A 22,039-nucleotide genomic window follows, 5' to 3' on the forward strand; every position below is an offset into this window, starting at 1 on the left:
TAGCTTTTTAAGAAGACTTCAAGGGCCGCAGCACTTTTTATGTCATTCTGACATGCTGTGCTGCGGCTCCATCACCTCCCTTGGTGGCGCTGCATACTCCCGCGGCCTGGTTCCCGGGTACTTGCAGCGGGGACGCATCGGTTTCTGGGCACACCACCGTTGCTGCTCTCCTGGATCGCGTGGCTGCATGACAGGGAGGAGGTAAGAGGGTCCCTCAGGTAGCACCCGCCGGTAAATCGCGATCCGGTAGCGGTCCCAGGAGACGGACCGCCCCGCTGGTGTGGACACTGTGGCCGTACAGGGACCCCACTATATCCACCAGGGCAGGGAGCACAGGTCGGATTTACTAAAATCCGTTTGTGATAGGCTCCATAGTACCCGGTGGTGAAGTCCAGCAGATAGGATATGGCGCTGACCTGAAGTCCAGCTCTGGGCGCCATCTACTGCTGGTGTTCCCGCCCTGGAGCTGCATTTCTCTTTCCCTCACTCCCTGCTGAGATTTTAGCTCCATCTTCACTACCAGCTGGGCTGATCTCTGGGACTGCTGGGCTCTGTCTCCTCTGTAAAGCCGCCTGCCTCATCAGCGCTGTGTATTTACAGACACTTAAGTATTCTACATGTCATTTTATACAGCGTTCGTTAAGAACAAGTGTACTGCTATGTTAATATTTAGTACAAGTATTCTGTGATATACATCCAGTGTTTACTGTGCATTGTTCTATCTGTATTCATACATATTTATATGTAGTTCTACTAGTCCAGTGCAGTCTTATTGTTTATATGTAATAATTTCTGCATTGTATCTGTGACTGTGTGTGCCTGTAGCTGCTGTGTGGATTCTATTCTGTGTATCACACGTATTGCTATCACTATATTCTGTACCCTGGTGGGCTAAGTGCGTCAGGGTCTCATTTAAAATATAGTGTTCCACAGGATATACTGTTTTGTATGTTTCTCTGTGTATTTCAGTCACTTCACACCGCTTAAATTCTCTGTTTGTGCTCTGCATTTGCTGTCACATAACAGGGGTTTTTTTGCAGGTATTGTGTTTGTCTGGCTATATTGTACTGTTGTGCCCTAAGGCTACATTCCCAATAATGTCTGCTACACAGGGCGGGAAATCCGCAGACGCTCCTGCATCATGCAGTGCTAGCGCCACGGATTTGACTGAGGAAAAGGTTACAGCTGAGGGTTCAGGTACTGGTTGCCCTGCACCTTCCATTCACTCTGCAGCACCTGTGGCAAATCAGGACCCACCTTGGGCTGCATTTTCAAATATGCTGACTACGCTTGTAACACGGCTTACGCCCCCTGTGGGACCTCCTGTGCCATTGCAGCCACGCATTGTCCCTGTAGTTAACCTGCCTTGGGCGGATACTTTGTCTGCCCAGTTGCAACAATTAAATCAGTCTTTGGTTAGACAAAAACCTACCCCTCGCCCTGCTGGGGCCAAGGGGTCATCTGAGCGTGCCATTTCTTCCTCACAATCCACTAATATTTCGGATGATTCTTCCGATGAGGATGGGGATTATACCGATCCGTCAGACACTGATACAGTTGCTTCTGATGAGGAATCTATAACTCAAGTTGATGGTTAATTCGGCCACGGCATGTAAGGGGTTAACCTTTAAAGCGCCCGGCGCCATTTTAAGGACAATAGGCGCTTGGCGCTACTGTTAAATGTACTTACGCCACTAGGCGCGGACTGTTTAAAAATATGTTTAATAATGTGTTTTAACATGTCATATGTAGTGCTCTGTGCACAGTTGTAGGATTGCATGTTTAAATATATTTATATTTAAGATGTGGTCACCTGTATTTTAAAGGGAAAAATGCACTTACTACTGTATATATGTCTGAATAAGCATCCCCTGTCTTCTGGGAATAGGAAATGGCATCTTAATTGCCCTCTGCTAGCAGATGTGGGTAATGACAAAACATTTTGATGTTGGACAGTGCACAGCAGGTAAAGGCTGGGTGTGAGTTCCTTAGAGAAAGATGTTAATCACGGGGAATTTCCTTATCCCATATGTAAATTGGTTTGGATTTGGAAACCTGTATTTATTTATATAGCTGGTTTAATTGATATACGAATCCTGAGTGGTATATGCATGAAGGATAAGAAACATTTGTATTTTGAAGCTATGTGTTAAATGTCTCAAAGTGGAAGTGTAAACTACCAGGTGGTAAGGAATGGAGTTTAACTGACACCAAACTTTGTGTGTGACAGGAAGGAGGAAATTGCTTCATGCACTCATATCCTTTTAAAATGTAATTTATTTATATTTTGTAAGTTATCCTGATTGGATGGAAAGGACTCAGGGGGAAACTACCCACTGAGATGCATTGTGGTGTAACTGTATAAAAAGAGGAGGCCTGTGAGCTTCAGAGTGTATTATACCATTTTCATTCTGCTGTAAACATCTACTGTATTCCTGAGTTCTTTTCAGAACTATTTGGACAAATAAACATCATCTGCCTCAAGACGACTGCTTAATCTTGTGACCTGCAGGGCTAGGCGAAACCTAGCTCCATTTTCCTGCTGTTCGGGGAGCAACCATCGTCTAAAAGCTCCGCCTTCCGCCAGCTACCGGCAGAGGCCTAGTCTAGCGACTAGTGGGGATTCCTCAACACCACACAGGTGTGGTAAGTCGGTGTGTCGACGCATACAGAGCAGAACCGTGGTTCCAGACGCCACGGCAGGTTAGGAGTTTGGTGGTGGCAGCGTAAACCCGCCCACTACACAGTGGGTGGAGTCAGTAACAGGCGGTTACTGATAGTAAGCGGGAATCCCCTATGAAGCCAGGTCCCGTGTGACCTGAAACTCCATTCTGTGACTGGGGACGGGACGCGAAAGCGGTGAGGGCTGTCGTACGGGACCGTCCGGTCACATTTCTGACCTAGTAGAGGCTATCAAACTGATTCTCCAGATTGATGATGAGATTGATTCTCCTGTTATGTCTAAGAAACCTGATGAGTTCAAACGTCAGGAGGTTGCTAAAATAGTTTTACCACATTCTGACCTTTTTAATTGACATACGTCAGGAATCCTGGTCGTCTCCAGGAAATAAATTTTCCATGTCCAAAAAGATGCTAGCTCGTTACCCTATCCCTGCAGAATTGAGTAACAAGTGAGAAACTCCACCACCGGTGGACTCTCATGTCGCCCGTCTAGTGGTATCTTCTACTCTGCCTGTCACCACTGTCACCTCACTGAAGGAACCGACGGATAAGCGTGTGGAGGGATGCCTAAAGTCTATTTACACTCTTACCGGGGCTGTGCATAGGACCACAATGGCAGCTTATTGAAGCCTGGGTTCAGGCAATTGAAGATGAGCTACCTCTAAATTTTTCTGACACTGCCAGACAATATCTGTCATATATTACCACAGCCTCTCACTATATTCAGGAGGCTGCCTCTGATGAAGATGTAATGGCGGCCAAGGCGTCTACTACGTCTGTCCTGGCTCGCTGAATTCTGTGGTTGAGGTCCTGGAAGGTGGACCTGGACTCCAAAAAGACCTTGGAGGTGCTCCCTTTTAAAGGAGACATCCTATTTGCAGAGATTCTGAACAAGATTGTGACTGACTTGGCGACGGCCAAGACTGCATTTCTTCCAAGTACTAAGAGAGTGTTGCTCCAACACCGTGTCCCAACCCCGCAAACTGGCGTCCGTTGTCAGGAGGACCCAGTTGGAGATCCAGAAGGGACGGCCCCTGCTCAACTGTTGCTCCTGTAGCCACCAGCTCAGTGACCGACGAACCTCCGGAGTCGAGGAGATCATTTGGACGTGGTACGGGCTCTCCGTACTTATGTGGAAAGGACTGCCTATTAGGAGGTCAGATTCCCTTTTTGTACTTTTTGGTTTTCACAAACGGGGCTGGCCTGCGAATAAGCAAACCTTGGCCAGATAGATTAGAATGGTGATTCAACAAGCTTATGCGTGGGCTGGGCTCCCAGCTCCTGCTGCTATCAAGGCCCATTCTACTCGGTCGGTTGGACCATCTTGGGCGGCCCGCCGTGGCGCGTCCGCAGAACAATTGTGCAAGGTGGCTACGTAATGCTCAGTGAACACGTTCATCAGGTTCTATGCCTTTGATACTTTCGCCTCCCAGGAGGCTTCCTTTGGATGCCGGGTTCTTGTGCCCGCTACAGTGCGTCCCCTCCCATGAGGAACTGCTTTAGGACATCCCCAATGTTATTCCCTGTGGAATACCATTGTACCCCGCTGCAGAAAAGGAGATTTATGGTAGACTTACCATTGTTAAATCTCTTTCTGCAAGGTACACTGGATTCCACAGGGCGCCCGCCTTGACGCACTTAGCTTCTTTGGGTTTGTATGGCATTAGCCGCTAGTCCCTTCTCCTGTCGTGAGAATGTGGTTCTATGTGACTAACATCTACCGTGTCTCTTACCTGCTACTGCATTGGACTGGTTAACAAAACTGAGCTCCAGCGCCTGGAGGCGGAGCTGTAGAGGAGGCTGTGCAGTGCATCCTAGGAACAGTCAAAGCTTAAGCCTGTTGGTTCCTCAGATCAAGATCCAACTCTACACCGCGATGTTATTCCCTGTGGAATCCAGTGTACCTCGCAGAAAGAGATTTAACAATGGTAAGTCTACCATAAATTTCCTTGTTTCTGCTGTGCATTCAGTTAGTGAGGTCCATGTCCTCTAATCCCATAAAGCACATGCATTGGAGGAAACGAAGTATCATAATATGTCACATTGTGGTCGCTTGGACTTGTGTTCGATCCAAGCCAGGTAACACTAGGAATGACCATCTGTTTTCTGGTGTGCAGAACCTGGACCTGACATCGAGGCGCATGATCCATGAAGGGTCTCTGACCTGGAGGATAACTAAAGATAAAACCATTGGTAGGTGATACAGATTGGCAAGAAGGCAAAAAGGTCTGTTGGAGGACAAAAGTCACAGTTACAGTAGATGTTGTAGAGCATTTAATAATATAGGTGGATGGTAGGTGATTGGTAAGTAATGTAGGGGATGGGTAGATTATGTAGGAGGACGGGAGATGTACAGGACTGATGGATAATGTAGGAGGATGGTAGATGTAGGGGATGGGTAGATAATGTAGGAGAACGATAGATGTAGGGGATGGGTAGATAATGGAGGATGGTAGGTGTTGAGGGTGGGTAGATAATATAGAAGGGTGGTAGATATAGGGGATGGGTAGAATAATGTAAGAGGACGGTAAATGTAGAGGACTGGTGGATAATGTAGAAGGACAGTAGGTGTAGGGTATGGGTAGATAATGTAGGAGGCCAGTAGATGTAGGGTATGGGTAGATAGTGTAGGAGGACAGTAGATGTAGGTGATGGGTAGATAATGTAGCAGGGTGGTAGATGTATGGGATGGGTAGATAATGTAGGAGGCCGGTAGATGTATGGGATGGGTATATATTGTAGGAGGACAGTAGGTGTAGGGGATAGGTAGATAATGTAGGAGGACAGTAGGTGTAGTGGATGGGTAGATAATGTAGGAGGACAGTAGGTGTAGGGTATGGGTAGATAATGTAAAAGGACAGTAGGTGTAGTGGATGGGTAGATAATGTAGGAAGACAGTAGGTGTAGGGTAAGGCTAGATAATGTGGGAGGCCAGTAAGTGTAGGGGATTGGTAGATAATGTAGGTAGACAGTAGGCGTAGGGGATGGGTAGATAATGTAGGAAGACAGTAGGTGTAGGGGATCAGTAGATAATGTAGAAGGACAGTAGGTGTAGGGTATGGGTAGATAATGTAAAAGGACAGTAGGTGTAGGGTATGGGTAGATAATGTAGGAGGATAGTAGGTGTAGGGGATTGGTAGATAATGTAGGAAGACAGTAGGTGTAGGGGATGGGTAGATAACGTAAAAGGACAGTAGGTGTAGGGGATGGGTAGATAATGTAGGAAGACAGTAGGTGTAGGCGATTGGTAGATAATGTAGGAAGACAGTAGGTGTAAGGTATGGATAGATAATGTAGGAGGACAGTAGGTGTAGTGGATGGATAGATAATGTAGGAGGACAGTAGGTGTAGGGGATTGGTAGATAATGTAGGAAGACAGTAGGTGTAGGGGATCGGTAGATAATGTAGAAGGACAGTAGGTGTAGGGTATGAGTAGATAATGTAAAAGGACAGTAGGTGTAGGGTATGGGTAGATAATGTAGGAGGACAGTAGGTGTAGGGGATTGGTAGATAATGTAGGAGGACAGTAGGTGTAGGGGATGGGTAGATAATGTAGGAAGACAGTAGGTGTAGGGGATGGGTAGATAACGTAGAAGGACAGTAGGTGTAGGGGATGGGAAGATAATGTAGGAAGACAGGTGTAAGCGATTGGTAGATAATGTAGGAAGACAGTAGGTATAAGGTATGGATAGATAATGTAGGAGGACAGTAGGTGTAGGGGATGGATAGATAATGTAGGAGGACAGTAGGTGTAGGGGATTGGTAGATAATGTAGGAAGACAGTAGGTGTAGGGGATCAGTAGATAATGTAGGAGGACAGTAGGTGTAAGGTATGGATAGATAATGTAGGCGGACAGTAGGTGTAGGGGATAGATAGATAATGTAGGAGGACAGTAGGTGTAGGGGATGGGTAGATAATGTAGGAGGACAGTAGGTGTAGGGGATTGGTAGTTAATGTAGGAGGACAGTAGGTGTAGGGGATTGGTAGATAATGTAGGAAGACAGTAGGTGTAGGGGATTGGTAGATAATGTAGGAAGACAGTAGGTGTGGGGGGTTATTTAAAGAATACATTGTGGTTACAGGAATTGTTTATTTCCACATCTATTTATTTAAAAAAAATATGTATGTGTTTTCTTTGCAAGACCTTTTACCGTTGTCTCTTTGCCCAGATCTGCATGTTCTCCTCTTGGAGGACCTTCTAGTTCTGCTGCAGAAACAGGACGAGAAGCTGGTGCTGAAGTGTCACAGCAAAACCACAGTGGTCTCCTCCGACACCAAACAGACATTCAGTCCGGTTATCAAGCTGAACTCCGTGCTGGTCCGGTCTGTAGCCACAGGTAGGGTCTCCGCCAGGGCTTAGAAATGAGGATAAGAGGCTGTTCTTAGCTGATGCCTGTGTATGGATTTGTGGCGACTTAGTACCCCTTGTCGGTGTTATACCCTATAGCAGGGTTTCCCAAACTCCGCCATTACAGTCCAGGTTTAAAGGATATCCGTGCTTGAGCATAGGTGACTTAATTAGTACCTCAGTAAGTTTGATTTAACCAGCAAGACTCAAGCATGGATATCTTTAAAATCTGGACTGTAACGGCAGAATTTAAGAAACTCTGGGCCTAATTCAGAGTTGATTGCGGCAGCAAATTTGTTAGCAGTTGGGCAGAACCATGTGCAGTGCAGGGGGTGCAGACGTAACATGCGCAGAGAGAGTTAGATTTGGGTGGGGTGTGTTCAAACTGAAATCTAAATTGCAGTGTAAAAATAAACAGCCAGTATTTACCCTGCACAGAAACAATATAACCCACCCAAATCTAACTCTCTGCACATGTTATATCTGCCTCCCCTACAGAGCACATGGGGGGGGGGTCATTCCGACCCGTTAGCACGCTGCCATTTTTCGCAGCCGTGCGACAGGGTCAGAACTGCGCATGTGCGTGGGCGGCAATGCGCAGGCGAGTCGCTGCCTGGCGACAGCTGTCGCTGTGCAGCGACGAAATGGATTTAGAAAGCGTTCGCAGCGGTGAACGCTAGAAGATTGACAGGAAGAGGCTGGCTGGGAGGGGGGGGGGTCTACTCACCGTTTGAAGGCGTCTCCGGGCGAACGCCTCCAGGAAAGGGATCCTGACGTCCGCTCCGGACAAGATCATCGCAGCGGGTGAGTAAGTCCTGAGCTGTACCGAAATTGCACAAACTTTTGTTTGTGCAGCTCTCTGCACAGCGATTCGCAACCCTGCACAGCGAATCCCCCCTCCCCTGTAGGTGGCTACTACCTGATCGCAGCAGTGCTCAAAGTAGCCTGCTAGTGATCAGGTCGGAATCACCCCCATGGTTTTGCCCAACTGCTAACAAATTTGTTGCTGCGATCAACTCTGAATTTCCCCCATTGTCCTATAATATGGTTCAGGAATGAAACTACTGTACCCACAGCACAAGGTTTGGACTCCCCTCTCCATATGTGTGTGGTCTCTCATGGCTCCAGTACCTTGAGACGATCCACAGCAATTATATATTTCTTGACGTAAATCCTCTAAGACTTTATGTAAGTTAGTTTTTCATTTTTGTTTTTTCCTATATCTACAATAGAGGGTCTGCCTGCTCCAAGTGCAGAAGCCCCTAATTTCTAACTTTCTCAACCTCATTGGTCGCCTAGAGGTCCCTCAGCCTCCTAGATCTAGACAATGCTTTGCACCCTTGCGGTTTTGCTGTTTTTATGGCCATGACACTACAATGTTCTGTACCAACTGCATTCAGACTGGCAAGCTTCCTCTAATGGAGAGTGACCTCCCGAGCTGGTGCATGGATACCTCTAATAGCAGGGAGACCATTTAGGTTTTGGTGTGATAGGTAGACTCCCGAAATAGGGGGCAGTTTTCATATATCAACAAACTCAGCATGTGCGTATTCCGCAGGAGTCTTAATGAGCCGTCTTCTGTGACTCGGGCCTATCTACTCTGCCTTGAGCAGATATTTGGACTGTTATGTGGGTACTCTGAGCTTCCAGGCTATGAGGGAAGCATCTTGCATCCTACATTGGGTGGAACCTGTTGTTCTGACCATGTCTGCGTCCTACAGTCCGTGGCTGGATAACCAGAAGCAGACCCGTCCTGAAGGGTTTTTGGTCCACGATTCTGGGGGTCCTTTTTGGTGGTGTTAATATATTGAAACCTGCTCCTCTATAGTGCAGGGTCCTGGTCCAGTCAAACACCGCTGAGGGCTCCATGACCATTCCAGTACATCAACCCCCTACTACCAACTCCACTGACTTGTACCCTGCAGAAGATCAGAAAGCAGGACATTGCCCAGATAGTGATGTAACACCTCCCCCCCCCCCCCCCCCCCTGAATATCAAAACCGCCGATCCTTTATTACGTAGCACCGGTGGGAAGAGGGGAATGGGTTGAGAGGGCATAGATTTGTGTGCAGGAGGTGTGGGGGAGTTTGGGGCTTCAGCACCAGTTCCTGCTATCTCCAGGTGTTAGGATATATGTATAAGGAACCTAGAACGTTAAGTCGTTCTCCTGGTTTTCTTTATCTTCAGCCTGTGGCTGTGTGTATTAACCCCCCTATCGCCTGTGCCGGTGCCATTATTGAAAAGACCTTGCTGTGAAGATGGCGCTGCCATCAGAATGTATATCTGGGTTCTACTGCATGGACCACTGGACAACACTGTTTCTCTTACGTCCTAGAGGATACTGGGAATCCATTTAGTACCGTGGATTATAGACGGGTCCACTAGGAGCCTTGGGCACTTTAAGAATTTGATAGATTGCGCTGGCTCCTCCTTCTACCAGACTCCGATTAGAAAATGTGCCCGAGGAGCCAGTCACGTCGCTGGAAGTTCCTGAAGAGTTTTCTGGATTTATTTTATCTGTTTGTTATTTTCAGGAAGGACTGGACGGCACCAGCCTGTCTGCTTCGTGGGACTTGGGGGGAAAAGGGGGGGTGCTAAACGGCCCAACCTTTCGAAGGGTTAATGGTCCCATTCCCCGCTGACAGGACACTAGCTCCTGAGGGAACTATTCACACGCCCCACCACGGCAAACCTCACTTTTCCGCAGCACGCCGTCACCCCTAACAGAGCCAGAAGAAAGAAGAGTGGTGAGTACTAAGCCGGCGTCCCGTTTAGTGGGTCGCCGGCCATTATGGCGACATGAGGGTACAGAGACGTACGGCTTCTATGGGGGGGGGGGGTAGTCTCCAGACTCAGTAGACAGTACGAACGCACCGCTTCTGAGGGAGAGAACCGAGTCTAAGTACTCTACAGGTGTACACAGTACCCAGACTGGCATTACAGACTTAAAAGGTGACTGACTCCATTTTAAGCACTAAAAATTACCCCAGCCAGTATAAAAAAAGTGAGAAGACCGCGCGCCATTGACGAGGCGGGGCTTCACTATGAGCGGATCCTGCAGCTCACCAGCGCCATTTTCCCTCTGCAGTGGACACAGATGCTGACTGACAGAGATGCGCAGCTCCTCCGGAGAGACTCCAGATTACCTCAGCGGTACCAGGAGGTCATAGCAGTGGGGGAGCGCTTACTAGTGTACTAAGTCCCCAATCTGGGTACTTAGTCTGCGACCCAGCTAAGCTTGGCATTGTGTGCTGGCTCCATACTATCTCTGTGTCTCTCTTGAAGGGCTCTTTGTGGGTTAATTGTGCATTTAACCTATTCCTGTGTGTGTGTGCTGTCACTGTCGCAGTATGTCAGACAAAAAGTGTGTTTCATGTAAGGCACAGTGTTCCTCTTCTCCAGGGGGTTCACTGCAGTGCACCCTCCCAGGCTAGCGGGGCAGAGCCAGCTTGGCTGGATTCCATTAGGGGAATGATTTCCAATATCTCTTCTAAATTGTCCCGCAATGAGAAAGAGACGCAATACTTAAGACAATCGATGTCTGAGTTTATAAACAGAGACTCAGTACCCAAACCAGCGTCTCAGTCCCCTGCCTTTTGTCAGCAAAAACGTCCCTTGGCTCATATCCTGCAGTATGACTCTGATGATGACGGGTCAGACATGGAGGAGGGGGAGGTGGGGGAGGCTACTCTGTGACAGGGAATAGAGGCTCTCATAGAAGCTATCAGAGAAGTTCTGCATATCCCTGATAAGGTAACGGAGGATACTGAGGAATCTTATTTTAATATAAAAAATAAATCCTCAGCCACTTTTCCTGTGTCAAAGGAACTAAATACCCTGTTTGAAGAACCGTGGGTTAATACTGATAGGAAATTTCAAATCCCTAAAAGGTTGCTCTCATCTTTTCCTTTTACTCCTGAGGATAGGAAAAAGTGGGAAAATCCACCGATAGTGGATGCATCAGTATCCAGGCTGTCACTGAAAATTGTACTGCCTGTCACGGGTGCAGCTTCCCTAAAAGACACGGCTGGTCGTAGAATTGAGAATACACTCAAATCTTTGTATACAGCTGCTTGGGGTGCCCCAGAGACCCACTATAGCATGTGGGTGGATTACTAAGGCCATCGCCAAATGGTCAGGTAACCTAATCGAAGGGTTAGGTACCTTGCATCAGGGGGAGATTATTTTACTCCTGCAACATATACAGGACACTGCAAATTTTATTGTGGAAGCCATAAAAGAAATAGGCTTGCTTAATGCACGCACCACTGCTTTGGCAGTGTCAGCGCGCAGAGGCTTATGGCTACGCCAGTGGACTGCCGACGCAGACTCCAGGAAAGGCGTGGAAGGCCTACCCTTCACAGGAGAGGCCTTATTTGGAGATGAACTAGACAAATGGATCTCCCAAAGCTACTGCGGGTAAGTTCACGTATCTTCCTTCTGCAGCTCCCCCAGCCAGGAAGGCTTACTTAGGACCTAATCTACATTCCTTTCGGACTGCCAAGTTTAGGGGCAAAACCAGAGGTTCTTCTACAGCCACAAGAGGCGCCAGAGGTAAACCACAAAAACCAGCAACTGCAGGTTCACAAGAACAGAGCTGTGGACCGTGATGCCCGGAAGACCGGCAGGTGGGAGCCCGACGAAAATTTTTCAGTTACATCTGGACAACATCATGCCAGGATCCCTGGGTCATAGATCTTATTTCCCAGGGCTACAGACTGGAGTTTCAGGAGCTCCCACCTCACAGATTCTTCAAATCAGGCTTACCAGTTTCACAAGAAGCAACTATAACCTTACAGGATGCCATTCACAGACTGGTACAGACTCAGGTAATTGTCCCAGTTCCACCTCATCTGCAAAACAAGGGATATTATTCCAACCTGTTTGTAGTACCGAAACCGGACGGTTCGGTAAGGCCGATTTTGAACCTCAAGTCGTTGAACCCGTACTTACGAGTGTTCAAATTCAAGATGGTGTCTCTGAGAGCGGTGATCTCGGGTCTGGAGGAGGGGGAATTCCTAGTGTCTCTGGATATCAAGGATGCGTACCATCACATTCCGATCTGGCCGCCTCATCAGGCTTATCTACGGTTTGCCCTGCAGGACTGCCACTACCAGTTTCAGGCCCTGCCATTTGGTCTCTCCACGGCACCGAGAGTGTTTACCAAGGTGATGGCAGAGATTGTTTCTACTCCGCAAACAGGGAGTGAACATAATTTCATACCTGGACGATCTTCTAATAAAGGCACCATCCAGGGAGCGGTTGATGGACAGTATTCGCCTCTCAACCAGATTACTCCTGGATCACAGGTGAATTCTGAACTTACCAAAATCTCACCTGGAACTGACACAAAGGCTTTCCTTTCTGGGAATGATACTGGACACGGAATTTCAGAGAGTATTCCTTCCCGTGGAGAAGGCTATGGAAATCCAGTCGATGGTTTGGGCTGTCCTGAAGCCAACCCGAATCCCGGTGCATCTATGCATTCGCGTTCTGGGGAAAATGGTGGCTTCTTACGAGGTGCTTCAGTACGGAAGGTTTCATGCGAGGCCCTTCCTGATAGATTTATTGGACAAATGGTCCGGATCACATCTTCACGTGCACTAGAGGATCCTTCTGTCGCCAAGAGCCAGGATCTCCCTTCTGTGGTGGCTACAGACTTCTCACCTCATCAAGGGTCGGAGGTTCGGAATTCAGAATTGGATTCTGCTGACCATGGACGCAAGCCTCAGAGATTGGGGAGCAGTCACCCAGGGGGTGCAGTTTCAGGGAAGATGGTAAAGTCAGAAAGTCGTACTTCCAATTAATATCCTGGAACTCAGGGCTATTTACAACGCCCTTCTGCAGGCCTCAACTCTACTTCGGAATCAGGTCATTCAAGTCCAGTCGGACAATGTAACGGCGGTGACGTACATACCGACAGGACCGGAACAAAAAGCAGTGCAGCAATGTCAGAGGTGTCAAAAATTCTCCTCTGGGTGGAAAAACACGCCGTGGCGTTGTCGACGGTCTTCATTCCTGGAGTAGACCACTGGGAAGCAGACTTCATCAGCAGACACGACCTGCACCCGGGGGAGTGGAGCCTTCACCCGGAAGTGTTCAGGTGCTTGACACGTCGTGGGGATATTCACAGATTGACATGATGGCCTCTCGTCTCAACAAGAAGCTCAAGCGGTATTGTTCCAGATTGAGAGACCCACAGGCAGTCTAACAGATGGTGTACGTGTTTCCTTCACTTACTCTGATCCCAAGAATTCTAAAAAGAATAAGAAGGGAAAAGCTTGAAGCAATACTCATTGCTCCGGACTGGCCAAGAAGGGCCTTGTACGCGGACCTTCTAGAGATGCTCCTTGAAGATCCGTGGCCTCTACATCTTCGCGAGGATCTTCTGCAACAGGGCCCGTTCGTCTATCAAGACTTACCGTGGCTACGTTTAATGGCATGGAGGTTGAATGGCTGATCCTAGCCAGGAGAGGGATTCCTGACAAGGTCATCCCGACTATGAACCAAGCCAGGAAAGGGGTAACGTCTAAACATTACCACCGTATATGGAAGAAGTATGTCTCCTGCTTTTTCTGCTGTCGGGAGAGGATGTAGGCCTTTGCCTAGGTTCCATTAAAGTACAGATTTCGGCTTTGTCTGTTTTCTTTCAGAAACAATTGGCTTCTCTACCTGAGCTCCATACATTTTTGAAAGGTGTTCTGTACATCCAGCTTCCCTTTGTGCCTCCCACGGCACCTTGGGAGCTCAATTTGGTGCTGCAGTTCCTCCAATCGGACTGGTTTTAACCATTACAGGAGGCTGACGTAAAGTACCTTACGTGGAAGACCGTCACACTGTTGGCCTTGGCCTCAGCAAGACATGTGTCGGAACTAGGGGCATTGTCTCACAAGAGTCCCTACTTAATCTTCCATGAGGATAGGGCTGAACTCAGAACTTGTCAGCAATTTCTTTCTAAGGTGGTGTCTGCTTTTCACATCAACCAACCTATTGTGCTTCTGGCTGTGACGGACACCTCTGCTACTTCAAAGTCTTTGAAGATGTATGTAAAGAGAACAGCTCGTCACAGAAAATCTGACTTGCTGTTCGTTCTCTATGATCTCAATAAAATTGGGTGTCCTGCTTCAAAGCAGTCTATTGCACACTGGATCAAGCTCACGATCCAGCATGCTTATTCCACGGCAGGATTGCCGGTTCCAAGATCTGCACAGGCCCACTCTACTAGGTCGTGGGTTCTTCTTGGGCGGCTGCCCGGGGTGTCTCGGCTTTACAGCTCTGCCGAGCAGCTACTTGGTCAGGTTCGAACACATTTGCGAAGTTCTAAAAGTTCGATACTTTGGCCTCTGAGGACCTTCAGTTTGGTCAGTCAGTTCTGCAGGAACCTCAACACTCTCCCACCCGAATTGGGAGCTTTGGTACTTCCCCATGGCACTAAATGGATTCCCAGTATCCTCTAGGACGTGAGAGAAAGTAGGATTTTAATTACCTACTGGTAAATCCTTTTCTCGTAGTCCGTAGAAGATACTGGGCGCCCGCCTGGTGCTTCGTTCTTCCTGCACTGTTACTTGGTTAAGTATTCTGGTTTGTTCAGCTGTTGCTGTTCATGTTTCAAGTTTGGTTAGCATGGCTTTCCTATTGTTCTGCGTGCTGGTTCGTAATCTCACCACTTTCCTTATCTATCCTTCTCTCAAAGTATGTCCGTCTCCTCGGGCACAGTATCCTAGACTGAGTCTGGTAGGAGGGCCATAGAGGGAGGAGCCAGCGCACACTATCAAATTCTTAAAGTGCCCAAGGCTCCTAGTGGACCCGTCTATACCCCATGGTACTAAATGGATTCCGTTTATCCTTTATGACTACGAGAAAAGGATTTACCGGTAGGCTATTAAAATCCTATTTTTTTATGTACCCATTATAGATTCCCCACCGATCCTGGTGCTATTTCCTCAGCAGCGGCAAGGCATCCATTTTGTTTTCCAGTGTTTCCACCTAGTGGTGAAACGTAACCTACGGTCTGTCTCTCCTTACTGTCTCAGAGAAAGAGGTAGAACTTAAACACAAGAATGCCCTCTTCTCCCATAGCACTGCAACGTCAGCTGTTGTTTGGTTTGACTACATCTATAATATTGCCAATTACACCACAAATTCTTTCCCGCATGGAGCACAGGGATTTCAGTACTCACAGAAGAGCAGTGTTGAGGAGTCTAAGCACTTGTCTCAGACTTCCCAGGTGGGTCCAGCCTACCTAGATAAGTGGCGATATGTCGGGAAGGGGCAGTGTGAGCAATTTATTTTGTTTAACTGACCAACGCTTGCTAGTTTTATCTTCAGCAGTCTATGAATTACCCTGCTACCTCTGGTGTTCTGCAAGAGGCTGTGCTCCATCCTGCTAAATTTCCATGGCAGATGGCAGATTTGCACGGAGAATGAAATTATGGACAAGGATCTTATCTGTCGCTTGTGTTGCCGTTGAACTGGCCCCACCTACACAATGCAACCTCTGTTTTATTCACAGATAAAAAGGCTTTCTTCATTATCTGCACATCGGAACTAGGCCCACAGATCTACGAACTGGTGGCACTGACCTCTTCTGAAAAGAACATGTAAGTCCGGAAATCGGAAATGTGTTCCATTTTTCCATGTATTTTGCTTAATGTTGCACGTGTATTGATATGTCAATATGTTTGTTCATAGGTGGAAGGACCTCCTGGAAGAAGCCACCAAAGGTACAATGAGACACCCCCCCACTTCCATAAAACCTGGCACTCAGGACCTGGCCCCATCCAGGACCCACTCTTCCAGGTAAGATCCAATGTTCTGTAAGAGATGAAGGAAAAGCTCTCGAGTGGCCTGGCTCTTCACCAGAGATGTTTGGCCTTTGTCTTGCAGTTCGGTGTTTCAGGATGCATGCATCCCAGCCATACTGTGCGAAGCTGGCATGAGAACCAACAGTGAGGACCTGACAATAGGTGAGTCGCCTGCATTTGCCGGGTAGTTTTGTTGCCTTGTACGGGGAAAGTTTCTAGATCAGGATTTCTCTAGGTTTAGAAAAGAAGAAAACCAGGAACCACATCGCAAGAGTCCTGAAGGGTTTACATGGTACCTCTGCAAATACTTCTCTATGTCTCCTTTATATGTAACACTGGATGGGGTTCACAGCCTGCTAGTAATACAATGCTACCATTGTGTCCCTGCAGATGAGAGCCACAGTGACTATCTGGGTCACTCTCACAAGCCGGAGGTCCTGCTAGAGGAACCTGAGGGACTAGAGGAGGACGAAGCTCAGACCCCCACACAGTTGCCCTTTCCCTCTAAAGTGGAAGATGCAGGAGGAGGGTCTGAAGACCAGGCTGACCCCTCCTACCTTCCCTTCCGATGGCCTTCCATGACCGAGGGGCTTGCGGAATCTGCCCTGGAAGATGGTGCGTTCTCAGCCAGTTTAACATACTCACAGAGTATTACATTGTATTTTACAGGTGTGCCCATTTTAAATGCTGCTTTGTAATAAGCGTCCCAAGCAAATTGGGTATGCACTAGATACATGACTGCCGGTTGTCTAATTCATCTCTATGTATGATCGTGGCAGTTGGGCAGTCAACATCGCATAGATATAACTGCTTTAACCGCTCGTCCTCATTGTGGAGTTCAAGACCCTTAATACTATGCTGTCTCCCTTCAATCTCCGTTCAGTCCAGAATCTTCGGCAGCTGATCCTGCAGAGTCTTCTCCCCCTGAGGCAGTCAGAGTATGACTCTGCCCCCGTGGCTGAACCAGAGGATGACCTCACACCCACGCCGTCAGTCACTGGTGGAGCTGGACAACCGTGGGAGGTGCCAACGGACACCCTACTAGAGACTCTAGATGGAGAAAGCATGGCTGACAATAGGGGGGGCTTGCCGTCGCAGTTCCCTAGCATGGATGGAAGTAATAGGTCTGTGGTGGACCTTACTCACAATCACAGGCGAACTTCTGTAGACGGAGAGGAGAGGGTTTGGAGTCAGGTGGAGGGCCACAGTCACACCCAGTCTGAGCCTTCAGCAGCTGCTTCCGAGGAAGAGAGTAACCAAGCTTACAGAGTCGTCCGGAAAGGTAAGCCAGTCATTTTGCTTCTAGTAGGACATTAGAAATCTTCTAATGAACATGCATATAGGACCTATATAATAGAAGCTTCAAATGTGCTCTGTGGTTTTCTATTTTTATCTCTTACTATCTGTGCTTTGATCATTGTAATGGCAGCCACCTAGCTCCGACAGGTTGCCTACAAGGGGCTCCAAGACTGCCAAGGCACTGTGTACTCTCTTAAACATCAAAACCCTTTGGGATAGGATTGGGTAACCATATTTCTGCAGCGGGGTACACTGGTATTCCACAGGGAATAACATCAGGGGTGTAGAGTTGAATCTTGATCCGAGGCACCAACAGGCTAAAGCTTTGACTGTTCCCAGGATGCACTGTACCGCCTCCTCTATAGCCTCCAGGCACTGGAGCTCAGTTTATAAGTTGGTGTTTGCAGTGCAGGCAGCTAACAGGTGGGGCTACGCTAGGCAGCCCTGAAAAGAGCTTTTTTTGTAGAAGACTTCAAGGGCCGCAGCACTTTCTATGTCATTCTGACATGCTGTGCTGCGGCTCCATCACCTCCCTTGGCGGCGCTGTATACTCCTGCAGCCTGGTTCGCGGGTACTTGCAGCAGGGACGCACCGGTATTCTTGGCACACCACCGCTGCTGCTCTCCTGGATCACGTGGCTGCATGACAGGGAGGAAGTAAGAGGGTTCCCCAGGTGGGGCCCGCCGGTAAACCGTGATCCGGTCGCAGTCCCAGGAGAGAGACCGCGTCGCTGGTGTGGACACTGTGGCAGTACATGGACCCCACTATATCCACCAGGGCAGGGAGCACAGGTCGGAATTACTAAAATCCGTTTGTAATAGGCTCCACAGTACCCAGTGGTGAAGTCCAGCAGAGGGGATAAGGCGCTGACCTGTAGCCCCTCCCCCAGCTCCGGCCGCCATCTACTGCTGGTGTTCCCGCCCTGGAGCTGCATTTCTCACTCCCTGCTGAGATTTTGTCGCCATCTTCACTACTAGCTGGGCTGATCTCCGGGACTGCTGGGCTCTGTCTCCTCTGTAAAGTCACCTGTCTCATCAGCGCTGAGTATTTACAGGCACTCATGTATTCTATGGGGGAGATTCAAATGTTTGAAATGTTGGTTGGGTGTCTGTTTTTTCCTGTCTATTAGATAGGAAAAAACAGACTCCCAACTGACTTTTCAAACATTTGAATCTCCCCCTACATGTCATTTTAGACAGTGTTCGTTAAGAACAAGTTTACTGCTATTTGAATATTTAGTACAAGTATTCTGTGATATACATCTAGTATCTACTGTGCATTGTTATATCTATACTCATACATAGTATTATGTAAATTATTAGTCCAGTGCAGATTTATATGTAATAACTCCTGCATTGTACATGTGACTGTGTGTGCCTGGAGCTGCTATGTGGATTCCATTCTTGTGTATCACACTACTCGCTATCACTATACTCTGTACTCTGGGTGACTAGGTGTGTCAGGGTCTCATATATATATAACACAGGGGGTTATTTGCAGGTATTATATTTGTCTGGCTATATTGTACTGTCACGCTCTAAGGCTACATTCCTTATAATGTCTGCTACACAGGGCGGGAAATCCGTGGACGCTCCTGCATCATGCAGTGCTTGCAGCACGGATTTACCTGTGGGGGAAGTTTTAGCTACTGGTTCAGGCGCTGGGGGCCATACACCTCCCAGCTAGCTCGCAGCACCTGTGGCCGTTCAGGAACCATCCTGGGAAGCATTTTCAAATATGCTATCTACACTGGTGACGCGTCTTACCTCCCCTGTGGGCCCTCCTGTGCCATCACAGCCACATATTGTCCCTGTGGTGAACCCGCCATGGGCGGATTCACTATCTACTCAGGTGCAAAAATTATATAAATCTTTGATTGCTCAACCTACCCCTCGCCCCTCGAATGGGGCTAAGGGGTCCTCTAAGCGGGCCATTTCTTCCTCTCAATCCACTAATATTTCTGACAATTCTTCTGATGAAGATGGGGAATATACTGGTCCGTCAGACACTGATACAGTTGCTTCTGATGAGGTTTCTATAACACAGGTTGACGTTCCAGACCTAGTGGAGGCTATTAAGCTGATTCTCCAAATGGAGGATGACGCTGAACCCGCTTCTACGTCTAAGAAACCTGATAAATTCAAACGCCAGAAGGTCGCTAAGGTAGTGTTACCACACTCTGACCATTTAATTGACATACGTCAGGAATCCTGGGCATCTCCAGGAAAGAAGTTTTCCCTGCCCAAGAAGATGCTAGCTCGTTACCCTATCCCTGCGGAGTTGAGTAACAAATGGGAGACTCCACCGCCGGTGGACTCTCATGTAGCCCGTCTTGTGGTGTCCTCGACTCTGCATGTCACCACCGTCACCTCGCTGAAGGAACCAATGGATAAGCGTGTAGAGGGTTGCCTGAAGTCTAGTTACACTCTTACTGGTGCTGTACATAGACCCACAATGGCAGCCTCTTGGGCTGCAAAAGGAATTGAAGATTGGGTTCAGGCAACTGAGGATGAGCTGCCTCAGGATTTTTCTGTCACTGCCAGACAATATCTGTCTTATATTACCACAGCCTCCCATTATATTCAGGAGGCGGCCTCTGACACAGGAGTAATGGCGGCTAAGGCTTCTACTATACCTATCCTGGCTCGTCGAATTATGTGGTTGAGGTCCTGGAAGGTGGACCTGGACTCCAAAAATACCTTGGAGGTGCTCCCTTTTAAGGGAGACATCCTATTTGGGGAGGATCTGAACAAGATCGTAACTGACTTGGCTACGGTCAAGACTGTGTGTCTCCCTAATACTAATCCTTCTGCTCCGAAGGCTAAAATCACCACCTTTCGTTCCTTTCGACCTCCAGGGAAAGCAAAGGGTCAAGCGTACCTGAGACAGGCTCGTGCTTCCAAAACCACTAAGCCTAAATCTAAACAATCCTGGGCCTCCCGTCAGCCTGCTGTCAAACAAGACAAGCCTGCTGCATGACGGGCAGGCCTCCCCCTTGGGTACCCAGGGTGGGAGGCCGACTTCTGCAGTTCGCCCAGGCCTGGTTAAAGACCACTTCAGACGCCTGAGTGCGGGAACTTGTCTCTCACGGGTACACAGTCTCTTTCAAGAGTCGTCCCCCTCGCCAGTTCTGTTCAACAGTTATTCCTTCGGATCCATTGAAAGCGCAAGCTCTACACCTGGTTGTACAATCCCTCCTGGAAACAGGAGTGGTAGTGCCGGTACCCCTGTCTCAGAGGGGTTACTATTCAACCCTGTTTCTAGTCCCGAAACCAAATGGGTCTTTCCAGCCTATCCTCAACCTCAAATCATTGAACTAGTTTGTAAGAGTGTCCAAATTCCGTATTACAACTCTGCGCTCTATTGTACTAGCAATAGAACCCATGGACTATATGGTATCCCTGGACATACAGGATGCTTACCTGCGTATTCCTATTGCCATGTCGCATCAGCAATATCTGCGGTTTGCTATTGGCAGCCTACATTTTCAATTTCAAGTCCTGCCATTTGGATTGACCACTGCCCCTCGGATCTTCACCAAGGTAATGGCTGTGGTGACTGCCCGTCTCCGTCGTCGGGGAATCAAGATCCCGCCGTATCTGGACGACTTGCTGATCCTGGTGAACTCCTAAGATGTTCTCCTCAGTCATCTGGAACTGACGGTCCAATTCCTACAAGCCCACGGGTGGCTCATCAACTGGAAAAAGTCCTCGCTGGTCCCTGCTCGGAGCATGGTGCACCTGGGGGCGCTGCTGGACACACACAGCCAAAGACTGTTTCTGTCTCCAGAGAAGGTCTTGAATCTTCAGGACAGGATCGGATACTTCCTCTCTCGCCCTATGGTGTCGATATACTCGGCAATGCTAGTACTAGGCCTCATGGTTCGGCTTTCGACATGGTAGAGTATGTTCAATTTCATTCCTGCCCTCTGCAGAGGTTAATCCTTTCCAAGTGGGACGGCATGCCTCATCGGATCAGGTCTCACATGATCTGCTTGACTCCGGAGGTTCTTCTGTCACTGAGCTGGTGGCTACAGGACCAACAGTTGAGCAGGGGCCGTCCCTTCTGGATCTCCAACTGGGTTCTCCTGACAACGGACGCCAGTCTGCGAGGTTGGGGTGCAGTGTTGGAGAAACACTCTCTCCAGGGTCGGTGGACCAGGAAGGAATCTCTCCTCCCGATAAACATTCTGGAATTACTGGCAGTGTTCAATGCGTTGACACTGGCCCTACCACTGGTACAGAACAGGCCTGTTCAAGTACAATCAGACAACGCTACCACGGTGGCGTACATAAATCATCAAGGTGGCACTCGAAGCCGCATGGGAATGATGGAAGTGTCAAAAATCCTCCAATGGGCGGAACGCCATCTGCCAGCCATATCGACAGTGTTCATTCCGAGAGTCCCGAACTGGGAAGAAGACTTCCTCTGTCGTCAGGACGTGCATGCCGGAGAGTGGAGTCTTCATCCAGAAGTCTTTCAACTCCTAGTGGACAAGTGGTGCCTACCAGGTGTAGATCTGATGACGTCTCGTGGCAGTGTTCGTGGACGCACTGGCAATTCCATAGACCTTTCGGCTGCCATACGTGTTCCCTCCAGTGTCACTCCTGCCCAGGGTACTACGGAAGTTCAAGCAAGAAGGAGGAATACTACTTCTGATAGCTCCAGCGTGGCCCAGACGGCATTGGTTCTCAGACCTGCAGGGTCTCTCGATAGAGCGTCCTCATCTACTTCCGCAACGCCTAGACCTCCTCGTTCAGGGCCCTTGTGTCTACCTGGACCTGGCCAGACTGGCTTTGACGATGTGGTTCTTGAAGCTTCACTCCTGAGAGCAAAAGGATTCTCTGAGGTGGTCATTCAAACTATGTTGAAGGCCCGTAAAAAAGCTTTGGCTCGTATTTATTA

General features: G+C 48.5%; 1 protein-coding gene across 6 annotated transcripts in view; it reads left to right on the forward strand.

Moving 5' to 3' along the window:
* The window catches only part of ARHGEF11 (Rho guanine nucleotide exchange factor 11), a 210,601-nt gene that overhangs the window by 173,490 nt on the left and 15,072 nt on the right, over positions 1 to 22,039 (forward strand). For all 6 annotated transcript variants that reach the window (XM_063947107.1, XM_063947108.1, XM_063947103.1 and 3 more), the window contains 7 exons: positions 4,800 to 4,875; positions 6,853 to 7,020; positions 15,544 to 15,631; positions 15,723 to 15,830; positions 15,918 to 15,997; positions 16,226 to 16,450; positions 16,719 to 17,117. In XM_063947107.1, coding sequence (XP_063803177.1) covers positions 4,800 to 4,875; positions 6,853 to 7,020; positions 15,544 to 15,631; positions 15,723 to 15,830; positions 15,918 to 15,997; positions 16,226 to 16,450; positions 16,719 to 17,117 — 1,144 coding nt within the window. The remainder of the gene's footprint in view (positions 1 to 4,799; positions 4,876 to 6,852; positions 7,021 to 15,543; positions 15,632 to 15,722; positions 15,831 to 15,917; positions 15,998 to 16,225; positions 16,451 to 16,718; positions 17,118 to 22,039) is intronic.

Source organism: Pseudophryne corroboree, chromosome 12 (assembly GCF_028390025.1).
Source record: "Pseudophryne corroboree isolate aPseCor3 chromosome 12, aPseCor3.hap2, whole genome shotgun sequence".
NCBI lineage: Eukaryota > Metazoa > Chordata > Amphibia > Anura > Myobatrachidae > Pseudophryne > Pseudophryne corroboree.